Genomic DNA, 17920 nt, shown 5'->3' on the forward strand with positions numbered 1-17920 from the left:
GAGAAGCTTTGTAATATATATTTGAACATTACCAGAACATCTATATTAATGGTGATGTTAGCTCCTGATATGGAGCATGAATGGATATTTTTTGAGAAGCTGTTTTAACAGCAGTTGTATTATATATATGAACTAAATTTTCTATCTTTCAAAACTTGCACAGTCCGTTCCAAAACCCGCAGCAACGCGCGGGCATGTATACTAGTAATATCTATTTTATAGCCAATAGTATAGAGACACATGTCTTTTTTTAATGTCAAACGGCCTAACGGGCTTTTTCATTTATGAAAGTCCAGGCCCGAGCCCGAACCGTATTTCGAAAGTTAAAGCCCGGCCCGGACTGTTTTGACGAAAAAAAAATAGGGCCCGGCCCGTACGGGTCAGGCTTTCACGGGCCGGTCCGGGTTTGCGAGTTTTCGGGCTTAAATGCCCAACCCTAGTGAAATGGGGTCAATGGTGTTCTTCTTTTCCACTTGTCCACAGCCACCAAGACGATCCCAAGTCCCAACAACCTCATTTCCAAGCATTGTGCTTAAAGCTCAAATTTGATCAACAAAAATGAAACCCAGAATCAATACAATTCTGGGTAGTTAGTTTCTTCTTCTCTCTATGGGCTACTAATATTCATTGAATACTACTAATATTCATTGAATATTAGTTCTTGATTTTGGATAGGGACAACAAATCAATTCCATGAGATGAGGCTTATTAAATAGGAGTAAAACAAGTGCAGTGCAGAGTAACTGATTTCCACATTTCTTAACTCTTGAAAAAGTTCCTTTGCTTTAATTTTAAATTAATTGAAAATCAGTTGAACCAAAAACAATTAGCATGTAGAATTGCTCCAGTCACCCATTCCTACCAGAATCATGTATCTCGAAACCCATAATTGGTATGGGTTCTAACTTATCAGAAGAGAAAGATGTTGCTGGGTGTGTTTTCGAGGACATTATTTTGAAAGGTGAGGGTATTTTGGGAAATTTTGCTGGGTTAAACTAAATTTTATTCAATACAAATAATTAGCTGGGTACACTTAGAATTTTGTTGGGTACATTTAGAAAGACCCATTGTTAATTGTTGTATATCATATATGAATTTTCCCTGACACTCACATGAAATTAGTGAAAGATTTTTCTCTAGTTCAAACTTTAACATTTGTACTAGTTAATTTTTTCTAAATTAACGTATGTATTTTCTTACACACTCAGTTAAAATGGTTAGGCCTGGCTTTTTATTTTTCTCTAGTTCAAACTTTAACGTATGTACCTAATAATTTGTTCTGAACTAACGTCTATATTTATTAATTTTTCTAAACTAACGCATGTATTTTCTTACACACTCACGTGAAAATGGTTAGGCCTCTTTAACGTATGTACCTAATAATTTTTTCTAAACTAACGTCTACATTTATTAATTTTTCTAAACTAACGCATGTATTTTCTTACACACTCACGTGAAAAATGTTAGCCCTGGCTTTTTATATTTCTCTAGCTCAAACTTTAACGTCTGTACCTATTAAGTTTTTCTGAACTAACGTCTGTGTCTATTAATTTTTTCTAAACTAACGCATGTAAGTATTTTCTTACACACTCATGTTAAAATGGTTAGGCTTGGTTTTTTATTTTTCTCTAGGTCAAACTTTAACGTCTATACCTATTAATTTTTTCTGAACTAACGTCTGTATCTATTAATTTTTTCTAAACTATCGCATGTATTTTCTTACACACTCACGTGAAAATGATTAGGCCTGGCTTTTTATTTTTCTCTAGCTCAAACTTGAACGTTTGTACCTATTAATTTTTTATGAACTAACGTCTGTATCTATTAATTTTTCTAAACTAATGCATGTATTTTCTTACCACTCATGTGAAATTAATGGTAAGGTTTGGTTTTTATTTTTCTCTAGTTCAAACTTTAATGTATGTACCTAATAATTTGTTCTGAACTAACGTCTATATTTATTAATTTTTCTAAACTAATGCATGTATTTTCTTACACACTCACGTGAAAATGGTTAGGCCTCTTTAACGTATGTACCTAATAATTTTTTCTAAACTAATGTCTACATTTATTAATTTTTCTAAACTAACGCATGTATTTTCTTACACACTCACGTGAAAAATGTTAGCCCTGGCTTTTTATATTTCTCTAGCTCAAACTTTAACGTCTGTACCTATTAATTTTTTCTGAACTAACGTCTGTATCTATTAATTTTTTCTAAACTAATGCATGTAAGTATTTTCTTACACACTCATGTTAAAATGGTTAGGCTTGGCTTTTTATTTTTCTCTAGGTCAAACTTTAATGTCTATACCTATTAATTTTTTCTGAACTAACGTCTGTATCTATTAATTTTTTTCTAAACTATCGCATGTATTTTCTTACACACTCACGTGAAAATGATTAGGCCTGGCTTTTTATTTTTCTCTAGCTCAAACTTGAACGTCTGTACCTATTAATTTTTTATGAACTAACGTCTGTATCTATTAATTTTTCTAAACTAATGCATGTATTTTCTTACCACTCATGTGAAATTAATGGTAAGGTTTGGTTTTTATTTTTCTCTAGTTCAAACTTTAACATCTGTACCTATTAATTTTTTCTGAACTAATGTCTGTATCTATTAATTTTTTCTAAACGAACGCATGTATTTTCATACACACTCACATGAAAATGCTTAGGCTTGGCTTTTTATTTTTCTCTAGTTCAAACTTTAACGTCTGTACCTATTAATTTTTCTGAACTAACGTCTGTATCTATTAATTTTCTCTAAACTAACGCATGTATTTTCTTACACACTCATGTTAAAATGGTTAGGCCTGACTTTTTATTTTTCTCTAGATTAAACTTTAACGTCTGCACCTATTAATTTTTTTCTATATCTATTAATTTTTTCTAAACTAATGCATGCACACTCACATGAAAATGGTTAGGCCTGGTTTTTCATTTTTCTCTAGTTCAAACTTTACACCTATACTTATTAATTTTTCTAAATTAACGTCTATATCTATTAATTTTTTTTTGAACTAACGCATGTATTTTCTTATACACTCACGTGAAAATGGTTAGACTTGGCTTTTTATTTTTCTCTAATTCAAACTTTAACGTCTGTATATATTTATTGTTTTAGAAGTAACGTATGTGTTTTCTTACACACTCACATGAAAGTGGTTAGGTCTGGCTTTTTATAAAGACCGTCCAACCTTCTCCGTCGAAGCCTTATTTTAAGAGATACTAGTCATGGTTACCACTATATAATTGAAGATTGCAATCATTCATTCGCTCTCTTAAGTATAAACAGAATTCCGAATACATATATCCCACCAAGGAGATCCCTTATCATCAACCAGACCAATTTTTCCATGAACGAAAATGGGTGGGCATGGGAAAATCATGAAGTGTTGCAAATACTCTTGTAAATGGAGTAGGCAAAGAAAGAGCTCCAATCATTTATGCTTGCTTTCTTTCATTCAAGGTATACTTCTTTAATCTCTGATCACTTGTGGGCTTTCAATTTTATATACATGTTTTTAATTATCAGTCTTGATGAACATTAGGATTTAGGAACATCGCAAAACTGCTTTAAGAAAGATTTTATTGATATCTAGTAAATTTTTAAAGAGCAATTGGTTGGCAAAACTTCCTAGTTAGCATTGGAAAAGAAATAGATAGTGTTATTAGAAAGACCAAGCATAAAAGAGAGACTTGATCAAGTTCATACTTGATTGTCAACAACTCGAAGTGGCAGGATGAACATGCACCCTACGTTATTTCAGTCATAAACTTATTTGATCTTGTTTCATTGATAACTTAATAGGGAAGTCATAGCCTAATTGAGTCAAACAATATAATTACACACACATATATCTATATCTTCTCGTTTCCCACGCACGTATCTCTCTTATATAATAAGTATATACAACTATCACATGCATCACTGCAGTTTTTATAAAACAAAACAAAAAACGTGCATCACAATTGTAATCATATGCATCTTTTGCCAAGTCTTTTTAAATATTTGTTGTTTGTCATTGCAAAACCACACGCAAAGAGAGAGCTAAATTTGACCTTAAAAAGAATGAAGATAATGAAGGAAAGCATCGATTATTCTTGCAAATGTGACGAAAGGTCAATATTTTAACCAATCACATTCTCCTCTTTTTCAGATTCTTGAACAGTTTCGCGACGTTATACACTGATTGAGATTGAAGAAGAAAAAGTCTTAAGTACGTCATGACTGAATCATGAACAGTTGCTTGTAAAACAATCTAAAATTAATGTCTAGAAACAAAAATTAAAATTAATTGTAAATCAATATATCTAGGACTATACTTGATAATCTCTTTGCAGTCTTAGGTATCTGTTCAGTCCATATTCATTGTAAATCAATATATCTTGGACTATACTTGATAATCTCTTTGCAGTCTTAGGTATCCGTTAAGTCGATACTTACGGATAAGTTAGACTGCAAAGAGATTATCGAGTATTCAAGTCTATATCATTGATTCTATAGCCTAACTTCTTATATATCTGCCCAAACTTTTTTCAAATTTACATTAACTCTTAGTCTTAGATATATGTTTTATGTCATGGTTTCCAAACAGTTTGAGATTGTAACCATTATTATCTTGAATCGATATTTCCATTTGGCTCACACACTTTATTATGAATGTGTAAACACAGCCTCGAGCACATATGAGATCTTGGAGATTGCTTCCTTTAAAATCTTTCAAGAAATGCCTTTTCTCAATAGAAATGGGTGGCATGGGAAAATTAGAGGCGGTGCGACGCTCTATCTGCACTGGTATACTTCCTTACTCGTGACTTTTTTTTTTTTTTTTCAGTTGTTAATTTCAGTCATTTTCAGATGCCAATATTACCAATAGTAAATTAAAGAGAGATTTTATGTAGATTCCGAGTGGAGGAGGAGGGAGCTAATTGATTACATTCAGAGGGTAATTTCAGTTGTTAATTTCAGTCATTTTCAGATGCCAATATTACCAATAGTAAATTAAAGAGAGATTTTATGTAGATTCCGAGTGGAGGAGGAGGGAGCTAATTGATTACATTCAGAGGGTAATCAAAGGCTGTTTCGGAACTGAGGTCTTGTCCTTTGGCTCAGTCCCTTTAAAAACCGATCTTCCTGATGGAGATATTGATTTGACAGTACTCTGCCATCGGAACAAAGGAGGAAGACTTAGCTAGAGCTGTCTGCAGTCTCCTAGAAGGTGAACCAAAGGAACCTGGGTTCCTGGTTAAAGATGTTAGATACGTTTATGCAAAGGTTTAGATTTTCTGGGTGATGCTCTAATCTAATGAGGATCATTATAATTAGGACTTTCTAATCAATTGTTGTAAGACTCATTTTTCAATCACATTTCGGTAAATCAACCGTTGGATGTTTGTATACTCATGAATATATCATTTTTGTAAATATAGACAACATGAAGCAATGTATGTGAATGTAATTCATGTATGTGCGAGCAAGAAAAGAAAATTGAGAATGAGAATAATGGCCTCAAACAGTAAATCTTTGTAATGTAAAAATGGTATGAAATCAGAAGTTTGTAGGAATACAATTAAATCTTTGACCAAACGTGGGGCTGAGCCTCCCAACGAGGCTGGGTTCCAAACCGTTTTCGAAAACAAGAAAAAAAAAACCCCCTTTGACCAAAAAGAAAAAACGGAATAATGCGTTTGATGCTTACAGCACAACCTACCCAATCCGAGAAGAGAAAAACCACACGCCTTTCACGTTAGTGTGTCAGCAGCAACAAGAACACCATCGATTGAAACCCCACTTCAACTGTGAACAAACAAACAAAACATCTTCAAGTTTCAGTCAAGAGAGAGAGAGAGAGAGAGAAGAATCCATACACACCTTATAAAGGGCAAGGCCAAGGCCAACCCAAATTTATCAAATTCTTATCTCTCTCTGGGTTTCTTTCCTTCCCCCCTTTGCTTTGCTTTTCTGGGTTTTCTTCCCCAATTCGATTCCTATCTTCTCCCAATCAAAGTCCGAGTCTTGGGTCTTGATACTCTCATGTAAAGCTGCTTGCTTTGCAGCCCTTTTGTTTTGAGTAAATCAGAGGTTAAATGTGATTGTGGAATAAAGACTAAGTGAGTGAGCCATGTCTATTCCCAAGGAGCCGGACCAGGTAATGAAGCAGAGGGGAGGCTCTGTTCTCGGAAAGAAGACCATTCTCAAGAGTGACCACTTCCCTGGCTGCCAGAACAAACGCCTCTCCCCCCACATTGACGGCGCTCCCAATTACCGTCAGGTACTCCTCCTATTCCTTGTTTGCTGATTCTGCATGCACATTTTCTTATACTCCATTGGATTCAATATACTTGCTACTTGAATTTCACATACTTGTAGGGGATAGATCACTTTTAATGATATGGTTTCTTCTAATGGGGTTATATCATATCCTCGGTACTTTGTTTTGTTATTTCTTTCAACTTGTGGAGAATCACATACCACCAAATGTACATTTTTTCCCGAAGCAGTTGCTTCTACAGGTACATTTATGCGTCTTGTTATCAGGCTTATGATAATAAATCTGTCCGTAGTCAGGTCCATATTTCTACTACTGCATTCTGAATGCGGATGAGTTGATTTAATTGCATTACTTTTTCGTTCTTTGATCCGTTTTCCTGATACTTGTGTATGTGTTTAATAGGCCGACAAGTTACGTGTTCATGGTGTTGCGATTCCCACAATTGATGGAATCCAGAATGTTCTTAAGCATATTGGAGCTCAGCAAATTGATGGGAAGCGAGCCCAAGTTCTTTGGATTAACCTTCGCGAGGAACCGGTAAATCAACGTGTTACCATTGGCTTTGTACCTTTCGCTAACTCTCCGCTTTCTCTCTTGCTTTTGTATTTCTGAATTCACTGCAGTTATCTAGGACCATAATTAAGTAAGAAAATGTGTAGTGTGTAAGTTCTTTTCGTTTTCATTAGTCCTAAACATGAAGATTTGTTGAGATTATACATCTCAAATTGGGAACGTCAACCCCTGTGTTATGTTACAATGTCCGTGTTTCACCCCATTGCCAATTTGTTTTGGATTGGAAGCTTTAACTTCTACATGCTACCAGCGCAGAAGATACATGTATTTGGTCTGGTCAATCGGTCACACGTGGCTCCACGTCACACACTATGAGTTATCAACGTATTTGGGTCAGGTCATGCAACAAGTGAGGGTCTGAGACGACATCCCACAATGGGAATGTAAGCCTTGCACTATAATGTTCTTGGTCTCTTCACCCTTTGCCAATTGGTTTTGGGTTGAATGCTCTAACTTTTACAAAGTTTTGTAGGAAATGTTATACGATATTATTAAAAAACCAAGTATGAAAGACAGCATCTTTTACTCATATGTTGAGGCCTGAAATTCCAGGAATCTCAAATGATGCTGTAGCCCGACTGCTCCAGTGCAGAAGTAAATATAGTTTTGAAAAGTTAAAAATTGGAAATTATCATACGAGTAAAAGACATGAAATATGAAAGTTATTGCAGAGCTGTTGACAATCAAAACCCTCAAGCCTCTGGTGTATGTATTTATTTATTTAGACTATTAGTCTACTCCAAGCGCTGCCACACATAGGACTAGTCTAAAGTACTCTAGTCCCACCCCTTAATATGGTGTATAACATACTTTCACAGGCTTGCGAAATATGTTATGTTAATTTTGAACTTCATACTTGACATATGACAGCCAATATTAAAAAAAATCCTTAAAATATATCCTTGTCTTTAAACAGCTTGTTTACATTAATGGGCGCCCTTTTGTGCTGCGTGATGTGGAAAGACCCTTCTCCAACCTTGAATATACGGTATGGTTTCTAATGTATTGTTACCTTCAAATTTGCAAATTTTGCACGTGTTTGAACTTATTATTAAATATATGCTTCAATCACTTCATAATTACAGAATGAATTATGGCATTTTAGCACTATATAATATTCACAAAGTCTAATTTGTATTAAGTTCCTTTGTATTTTCTATTTCTTGTGTTCAGTAAGCTTATATGAGAGGATACGAAAGGGCTCTCTTGGTTTGTTTTTATTTCTTTTATTTGGTTGCAGATGAGGGGTTATTTTAATACCTGCAATGGTATTGCTAATGTACTATGCATAAAGACATGTATGCATGTATACATATATATGCGGTTTATCTGGTGAAAAATGCCGATATATGAATATATGTAATATATCTGTACATGTTTCGGCAATATAAGTAAAAATAGCTACATTTTTGTATGCTCTTAAATTGATTGTGGCCTTTATAAACACAATCAGGGAATTAACAGGGCTAGGGTTGAACAAATGGAAGCCCGATTGAAAGAAGATATCTTGGTTGAAGCTGCAAGGTATCTCCTCTTCTTGTCCCCTGTATATTCCTCTGGAGTGTTACAAATGATGGACAGTATCCTTCCATACCATCTTGACACTTCTGCTTTCTATCAAATCAAACTTTATTTTCACATAGCAGATATGGAAATAAGATCCTTGTCACGGACGAATTGCCAGATGGCCAGATGGTCGATCAATGGGAACCAGTGTCATGTGATTCTGTGAAGACACCACTAGAGGTACCCTCATCTGGAACAAATATCATAGTAGGGAAATGAGGGAACAAATTTAATTGACCAGTAATATCATTATTGCTTAAAATTTTGTATTCTGTAGGTTTACGAGGAATTGCAACTCATAGGATACCGGGTTGATTATGAACGTGTTCCTGTAACTGATGAAAAATCACCTAAGGAGCTGGATTTTGATATCCTGGTGAGTTTCATCTCTTAATCTTTGAACAGTACATGTAGCACAATTCTGATCAGATCAGTTAAACATGGACCAGACCTGAATTAATTGGGATGGAATATAATCACCTTCCATAATTATGTTGGCTAATGTGCGTGCTTTATTTATTCTTTATTCTTTGTATTCAGGTTCATAAAATTTCTCAAGCTGACATAAATGCAGAAATAATTTTTAATTGTCAAATGGGACGAGGGCGAACTACAACTGGGATGGTCATTGCTACTCTGATATACCTCAACCGTATAGGAGCTTCTGGTAGGCATCTTACTCTTTTCATTTGGAGTGTCCTATTGTTGATTATTCCTCTTTGAGATCCCTTTCTCTTTAACGAAAGTCTAGTTTGTTAACGAGAGAAGAAAAAAAGTGTACGTCTTCGGTAAAGATAAACATCGACTTATTTTCGTTCATTGGAAGGAATTTTGTTGTTAAAAACATGTTTACTTGGTTAATGTCAGTGTCTTCTACTGAGGACTCTACTCGTGCTATACTGATAAAAGTAGGACATCCCCATATTGATATTCTACTTCCTCTACTCTCCACCCTTTGCAACTTGGAGCCCAATGATTGACTTTATTTAATTGGACAATCCATTCAATTTAAGATTAAAAGATACTGGAGAAGTAAACCCTTCATGTTACTAAAACATAACAACGAGGAAGATGGACAAACCTGATTAGCTATAGAGTGATGGAGCATGGAGATAGGACTAGTTGCTGCTTTTGGGAGTGCTTTTCAGGCCCCATGTGTACTCAGAGGAGGCATCATCCATAGGTGAAAAGGAAAGTGTAGTCACAAGGTGTAAATTAGTATCAAACTCTATCTACATTTAACTTGGAAAGTAGCTGAATGGAATTATTTCATTAAATTTTTTGTATTATTTTCCTTGAAGTTTGGTGTAAACACATTAAAAAACAACCATGTTTTGCCTATTTCTGCTCTACTGGTTTAAGAGTTGAACGTATTTACTGTATCTTTATTTTAGAGAAGTTCAAGTCCAAGTCCTTCATAGGTTTGCATGTGCAGTTGGTTTTCTTTTCAGAGGATTTCACAATATTTAATTTTAACATGAATAGGTATTCCAAGAACGAACTCAATTGGAAAAGTTTCTGACTCCAGTGTGATTGTCGCTGATAATGTTCCAAACTCAGAAGATGCGATCCGAAGAGGAGAATATGCAGTCATAAGAAGCTTGATTCGGGTCCTAGAGGTATTTGATATCTTCTTTTGTTTTTTATAGTAATAGACTTGTACAAGATGGTAAGATTTGAGTATTTTGTTAATCAAAAACATGCCTTTAGGGTGGTGTTGAAGGGAAGAGACAAGTGGACAAAGTCATCGACAAGTGTTCCTCTATGCAGGTATAAAACTTATACTCCTTTCTTTATCAACCTTATGGTATGTCATTAATAAGAGAGTTGACATGCACTAATTTGCTTCCTTTTTTTTTTTGAAAAGTGTGAGTTTATTGCTGTTTATACTCTAAAGTATATTTTTCTTTTTCTCCATCGTCTATCTTTTAAATTTGACCTATTAATAATATTTCATTGGAAAATTTTTCTATATTTTATGTACAGAACTTACGCGAAGCAATTGCCATTTATCGCAATAGTATCCTGCGTCAACCAGATGAGATGAAAAGGGAGGCGTCACTTTCATTTTTTATGGAGTATTTGGAACGATATTACTTTCTTATATGCTTTGCTGTGTACATTCATTCCCTCCGGTCTAGTTCCTCTGATCATTGCAGCTTTGCTGACTGGATGAAAGCTCGACCAGAACTGTACAGCATTATTCGCAGGTAAAGTTCATGGTTATTTACCTTATCTGTTTAATATATTTCTGTCTCCTCTGTACCTTAAGCCTGAAGTAAAGCCAAATGAGATTTGTAGACATGGTTTTAGTGATACCAAAATTTTTACTTTGTACATGTTAGTAATAGTTCAAACTGACTTGAGTAGTGGTAGTAATGGTTATAAATCGCAGAAGGCAAAATGAACAACATGGCTCTTTTAAGGGTTAAATACGGATTTGTTCTTGCAGGGTGCTTCCAGATTCATATATTATTTTCCCAGGAAATAAAATTTATTAAATAAAACGACAAAATACCACCAGTTTCAGAGGTCAAGATGTCCAGTGCTAACAAAAGATGCAAAAGTAAAGAGAGGACATCTGGCTATTCTTTCGCTTCAATTGATCCTTGTTGTTGGTTGCAGGTTGCTGAGAAGAGATCCAATGGGTGCACTTGGATATGCAACGTTGAAACCATCACTGAAGAAGATTGATGAATCTGCTGATAACCGCCCTTCTGAGATGGGTGTAGTTGCTGCCTTGAGAAAGGGTGAGGTCCTTGGTAGTCAAACTGTTCTGAAAAGTGACCACTGTCCCGGTTGTCAAAACCCAAATTTACCCGAGCGCGTGGATGGTGCTCCTAATTTCCGAGAGGTCCCTGGATTTCCAGTTTATGGAGTTGCAAACCCAACAATTGATGGTATTCGGTCAGTCATCCAAAGGATTGGTAGTTCCAAAGATGGTTGCCCAATTTTTTGGCACAATATGAGAGAAGAACCTGTTATCTATATCAATGGAAAACCATTTGTACTCCGCGAGGTTGAAAGACCATACAAAAATATGCTTGAGTACACGGTAAATTTTAATCTTATTTAATTATCTGTTTTCTAGGCCCTCGCAATACATCTCTTTATATTGATACACTAAGGTAGGCTTCCTTCCAGATATATAATTCATCTGATCTATGTTCATATACTTCTAGGTTAAACCTAGAGACAACTGATCTACAACAGCGGTCAGTTTATTGTCCATTGTGCATTGCACAGTTGCACCTATGTGCGTTGATGTCCAAATTTTAAGAAACATGATGAAACTTATGAATGACGATGATCTGGTTTTGCACTGGAACGTTACAGATTAATAGTTCTCAACTCGAGTGCTCAAAGGACTTCGTTTCTTTGTCATAACCCAAATACAATACGGGCATCAATTGAGGCACATTTGCAAAGGTGTCATAGCCTTGACATTGCATCTAGGACCCATCAAAGATTTGATTACAACTGTCATTGAACATAGGATTGGCTTTTTGTCTTTTTTTGTTTGTTTTTCTCTTGTCTTCTTTTACTCAGTTCCCTAATGGGATTAGATTATACCATAACTGTGGTCACTGCTTCCAGGGCATTGATCGTGAGAGAGTGGAGAGGATGGAAGCTCGACTAAAAGAAGATATCCTGCGTGAAGCTGAACATTATAGGGGTGCTATAATGGTTATTCATGAAACAGAAGACGGACAAATTTTTGATGCTTGGGAACATGTGGATTCTGGGGCTATTCAGACCCCACTTGAGGTTTTCAAAAGCTTGGAGAGAGATGGTTTTCCCATAAAGTATGCTCGTGTACCCATCACTGATGGTAAAGCGCCGAAAAGTTCCGACTTTGACAAGTTGGCTATGAATATTGCTTCTTCATCAAAGGCCACTGCTTTTGTTTTCAATTGCCAGGTTCATATTTGATTGTTTTCCTTAATCTGTGTTAGTTTCTACTACCAATCTGCTGCATGATTCTTTCTCCCCATTTCCCCTTACTTTTACCTCCCCTTTAATGTTGACAGATGGGTCGAGGAAGGACAACCACAGGTACTGTAATTGCTTGCCTTTTGAAACTTCGAATTGACTATGGGAGACCTATCAAAATCCTTGTTGACAATATCGCCGGTGAAGAGGTAGATGGCGGTAGCTCAAGTGGTGAAGAAACAGGAGGTTCTGGTACTGCATCATCCTCCAGTATTTCAAATGTAAGAACTGACAAGGAGCAAGGCCGTGTGTTTGGCATGAATGACATCCTCCTGTTGTGGAAAATTACAAGATTGTTCGATAATGGGGTTGAATGCCGGGAAGCCTTAGATGCTATTATTGATAGATGTTCTGCTCTACAGAACATACGCCAAGCCGTTTTGCAATATAGAAGGGTATTCAATCAACAACATGTTGAGCAAAGGGTAAGGAGGGTGGCATTAAATCGTGGTGCTGAGTACTTGGAGCGCTACTTCCGTTTAATTGCTTTTGCAGCATACTTAGGAAGTGAAGCATTTGATCGATTTTGCGGGCAAGGAGAATCTAGGATGACATTTAAGAATTGGATGCATCAGAGACCGGAGGTTCAAGCAATGAAATGGAGCATAAAATTAAGACCTGGAAGATTTTTAACTGTCCCTGTAAGTCCCTGTACTTGTGACTTAATTACAACAACCCCCCCCCCCCTCCTCTTATTTTCCAGGGAAACTTAGAAAACACTTCCTTCTTATATTGGTATGGACCTATAACTGCTTGCACATTTTGGTTTTGGAACTCAGGAGGAATTGAGAGCACCTCAAGAGTCCCAACATGGAGATGCTGTTATGGAGGCTATTATCAAGGCCCGTAGTGGCTCTGTTCTGGGGAAAGGTTCGATACTTAAAATGTATTTCTTTCCTGGTCAGAGGACTTCTAGCCACATACAAATTCATGGTGCACCACATGTTTACAAGGTATGCATGCATTTCTAAAAATTAAATTAATTCCCAGTGCCATTGGGTAAGGCTACAGATGTGATGGAATCTGAAATGTTTAACAAATTAACAGCATTATATGCTTTGGTTGTTAGAGTTGTCTGAAAGACAGTCAGTTTGCTTATTTGTTTGTTTGTTCAGCAGACAAGAAATACACTATGCTTAGGAAGCTAGAGCTGAGGAAACCGGGAGAAAAAATAGACAAGAGCAAACATGAGTCCACGACTCCCAAGAAACTAAAAACAGCTAGACTCCAATTTTAAATTATAGCCAACTCCCTGAGGAAAGGAGATCCGATGGTGTTCTCCTTTGACCAACCTTAGTATCTTATAGACATGGAATTTGCCAACACAAATATGGACCCAGTAAACAGTAGATATGGTAGAGTTGAAAAGGCTGACACCATGAACTTTCCATGGAGTATACTCTAGAAACAGAATGAGTGAATCTGCCTTGAACTACAAGTGATTGTTCATTGTTGCTTTAGACTCAACGTACTGTTCTTCCAGAGGGTGTATTTCTATTATATAGATCGTGCCTGTCTGTGCGGACAACATTTAGTTTATCTGTGACCTCATAGACCAAATCTGAGAGAGAAAGGGCATCTCAGTGTTATCTCCTCGTTGGTCCATCTTATATAATTCGAGGGTAATATGGACCACATCTTTTTGCACTGTAATCTAACTAATCAGAGCTGAATGTGTTTGGGATGCTGGGACTGCCCTCTATAATCTGTTTTTGGTTGCTCTCAGGGAACTTCCTGGAGGGATGGGCCAACAAGAAAGTAATCACCCTTTGGAGATATGCTCTTTTGGATTTAGGAGGGGGAGATGGAGTTAATCTTTAGCCTGTGGCCTTCTTTTCATAACATTTGATACTTGCCCCGTAGTCTAATTCTTTTTCCATGGACTGCTTGTTCACTGATGTTTGTCTTTTGGTTCTCTCTTTAGTCTCCTAACGAATACCACAAAAAAAATAAAATAAATAAATAAATAAAAAACAAGAAGCAAAAAGATAAAAAGAACTGTGATGCCCTACGGCTTGCCTCTTGCGTTTAAGCAAGTTCTGTTGTAGTCTCTCCTCTGTTTGTCTCTTGTTTCTTGTAGCTATGAACTTTTAGTCCACGACTTTTCCTCCTTATTTCTGGCTCGCTCCTTAAATTTAAGTTAATTCTTATTATAAAATAAAAGAAAATTCTGATGTCCCACAGTTAGATTTCTGCGTTGTCAATGCTGGTCATTCAAAGAGCTTTTCGCTAATGCTGTACTCCTTGCCATAAATAGTACATGAATTAGAATTGCATGAAACAAGCTATTGTATTTTTATTTATTCCATTCCACTTACTGTTAATTAATTTTAGAGACATGCATAAGTTTCATATATAAAAATTTATCAAAGGTGGTTATGAATTCATGATAAGGTAGACATAAATCGGTACAAGTAGAAAAGGTAAACATGACAATGTAAAGAAGCTTTGTTATTCATCTTAACATAGAACTTGTATTTGAATCAGGTGGACGGATATCCTGTGTATAGCATGGCTACGCCAACAATTCCTGGTGCCAAAGAGATGTTAGCATATTTAGGTGCCAAGCCCGAAGCAGAAGGATCTGCTACTGCAAAAGTGGTTTTAACTGATCTGAGAGAAGAAGCAGTTGTTTACATTAATGGCACTCCATTTGTGTTGCGGGAGCTACATAAACCTGTTGATACACTCAAGCATGTGGGAATAACTGGCCCAGTGGTATGCCATCACCTATGTGTTAAAGTACAAGTCATTAACCTAAATTTGTACTCCAATTTCAGTTTCTTGCAACTTTATGCAGGTAGAACACATGGAAGCACGATTAAAAGAGGATATACTATCCGAGGTCAGACGGTCTGGTGGCCGTATGCTTTTACATCGCGAGGAGTATAACCCTTCATTGAACCAATCCAGTGTCATAGGATACTTGGAAAACATCTTTGCAGATGATGTGAAGACTCCAGCTGAAGTATATGCTTCTTTGAAAGATGAGGGTTACAATATTTCGTATAGGAGAATTCCATTAACTAGAGAGAGAGAGGCTTTAGCTTCGGATGTGGATGCAATCCAATACTGCATAAATGAGTAAGTATTCATCCCTATGCACTCGATCAAAATTTTTATACCAAGTAATGAAATATATGTCAAAACTAAGATATTATGTTACCAAGCCATTGAAACAAATTGAGAATGGAAGTAAGTAAATGTGAATTACCACCAGTTTAAGCACAATATGCAGCTTTTAAGTATAATGTTCTTGACCATCTTCCAGTAAAATAAATGTGCATCAGGATTGTTGTGTTGCCCCAGTTCTTTAGATAGCATGTCGGGATGAGGGAGTCTTTTTTAATTTATTTTTTTATTTAAAAATTTTCATTCGAATCAGGAGTTAAAGATCTGTTGGTGATGGTTCATTTTTGTCATGAAATTGCACAATTAATTTCTTTTTTCTTATTTTTTGGTGTATAAATTTGGCATGTTAGAGGGTGATCGATACGTGATTGTCATTCTTGAGGTTTATAGCAAGCATGATTCTTTTAACCCCATGTGTTGATTTTGATGTCTGAATCTGTTTCTCCTTTTTAATTAAATATTATAATTTGATACAAATAATTTTTTACTGTAGCTCTGCAGGATCATACCTTTTTGTATCACATACGGGATTTGGAGGAGTTGGATATGCAATGGCCATCACTTGTGTCAGAATTGGTGCAGAAACAAATTTTACATTGAAGGATCTACAACCATTGGTTAGAACGAATCCATCATATACACCTGAAGAGGACTTGGCTTCTCGAGCTCCTGATGAAGAAGTTCTGAGAATGGGTGACTACCGTGACATACTAAGCCTTACAAGGGTTCTTGTTTATGGTCCCAAGAGCAAAGCAGACGTTGACAGTGTTATTGAAAGGTATGTAATCTGTTGGACATTCCATGGCGGAGTTTATCTCTGAAAGTTAGTACTATCTACTTGTCTAAGCATCTATTATATATCTTAAACTATAAAGAAGGGTGATACTGTAGAAAACTGAAATTTTTTCTGTTTCTTCTGTGACTTGAGAGAAAAGATACATGATTGTTGGTTGTGTTCTGTTTATTATTAATGCATTTACTTAGTTTTTTCTCTTGGTCTACTATTCTCAGAGTTGCTTCTCTTTAAATGATCCTTAAGCTGCTAGTAGGTAGCTTATCATATGTGATTGTTCTGACTTTGCTTCTTCAATCAAAAGGTGTGCAGGTGCAGGGCATTTACGGGATGATATCCTTTATTATAGTAAGGAACTTGAGAAGTTTCCTGATGGTGATGATGAGCAACGAGCATACCTCATGGACATGGGTATTAAAGCTCTAAGGTAAATCTTATGTGCCTTGGTATTCAATTGTCCTTCCCATATTGCTTGTTTTGTTGCTCCGTTTTCTTTGTTTAGTGGAACTTAGAAGACCATTGGTAATCCTGATTGATGCATGAGTTCAACTTGTTCTATGTTTATGAATTGCTAATTACTTTTCACGACATTGACCAGTGTTGGTCAGTTCTCCAGCTCTCCAACTATTGTATCGTTCTTGTCCATGCCACATAAGATGATAAGATGACCGGGGACATATCTATGTTCTGAACTAGGCCTGTCTTTGTTATTTTGCACTAGTTTAAGTCATGATAGCTAGAAGTATTATCCTCCTGCTTGTCTTTTACGGATCAGTGTTTGCTTTCACTTCCTTCTACGTTAAAAGCTTAAGAGGGTTTAGCCAATTTATGCTGTTTCCATTCTCTTCAACATATTGCATAAACATAGTACTTGGCGGTACTCCAGCTCTTCTAGCTTGAAACAAATTTTAAAAAGTTGGATGTGGCAAAGTATATTTTAAATAGTCCATTTGCTAACAGACATGAAGAGCATTTGCCGTTTTCATCTGTCAATTTCATGTCAGGACTGAATAGTATGCAATTCAAATGTTTATATAATTATTTAACCATCTTGTTTTTCCATAATACAGGAGGTACTTCTTCCTCATCACATTTAGGTCCTACCTCTACTGCACTTCACCAGCTGAGATAAAATTTAAATCATGGATGAATGCGAGGCCTGAACTAGGACACTTGTGCAACAACCTTAGGCTTGATAAGTAAATCCACTAGAAATGCTTGTATTTATGTACAGTTGGCAATGCGTTGCCTGTTATAGTTTCCATTAATCCAATATCGGGTATGAGTGCCTTTTGATCCCTTCAGATTTCATCCGAGGGATCACATGCGGTTCAATGATATTGTTGTTCAATTGTGATTATAGTCATTAGAGGAATCCACAATGCACAATGTCTTCAAAATAGTAAGTGGATCACTAATTTGGTTGAAACTTTTCGAGGATATTCTGTTGAGATATAGAAACAACGAAGTTGGTTTTTACATTCTCACATAGAATATTTGTAATGCTATTTCCTGCACCGTAGTTCCCTGCCGGAATAGCAATACCATACTACTAGGAATTGCATGCATACATATGCATCTC

The 17920-nt window shown here is 36.1% G+C and overlaps 1 protein-coding gene across 1 annotated transcript; it reads left to right on the forward strand.

Annotated features, from left to right (window-relative positions):
• Window positions 1-5793: 5793 nt before the first annotated feature.
• LOC133723767 (uncharacterized) lies at window positions 5794-17817 on the forward strand. Its single transcript, XM_062150634.1, has 19 exons — window positions 5794-6281; window positions 6684-6818; window positions 7771-7842; window positions 8308-8378; window positions 8501-8600; window positions 8698-8796; window positions 8961-9087; window positions 9906-10039; window positions 10131-10190; window positions 10407-10630; window positions 11046-11475; window positions 12018-12341; window positions 12452-13054; window positions 13193-13366; window positions 14901-15131; window positions 15214-15497; window positions 16039-16323; window positions 16643-16765; window positions 17409-17817. Exons 1-19 carry the CDS (start codon window positions 6132-6134, stop codon window positions 17539-17541), a joined length of 3759 nt encoding a protein of 1252 aa, XP_062006618.1. The 5' UTR covers window positions 5794-6131; the 3' UTR covers window positions 17542-17817.
• The last annotated feature ends 103 nt before the right edge of the window (window positions 17818-17920 follow it).

This window comes from Rosa rugosa, chromosome 7 (genome assembly GCF_958449725.1).
Source record: "Rosa rugosa chromosome 7, drRosRugo1.1, whole genome shotgun sequence".
Lineage (NCBI taxonomy): Eukaryota > Viridiplantae > Streptophyta > Magnoliopsida > Rosales > Rosaceae > Rosa > Rosa rugosa.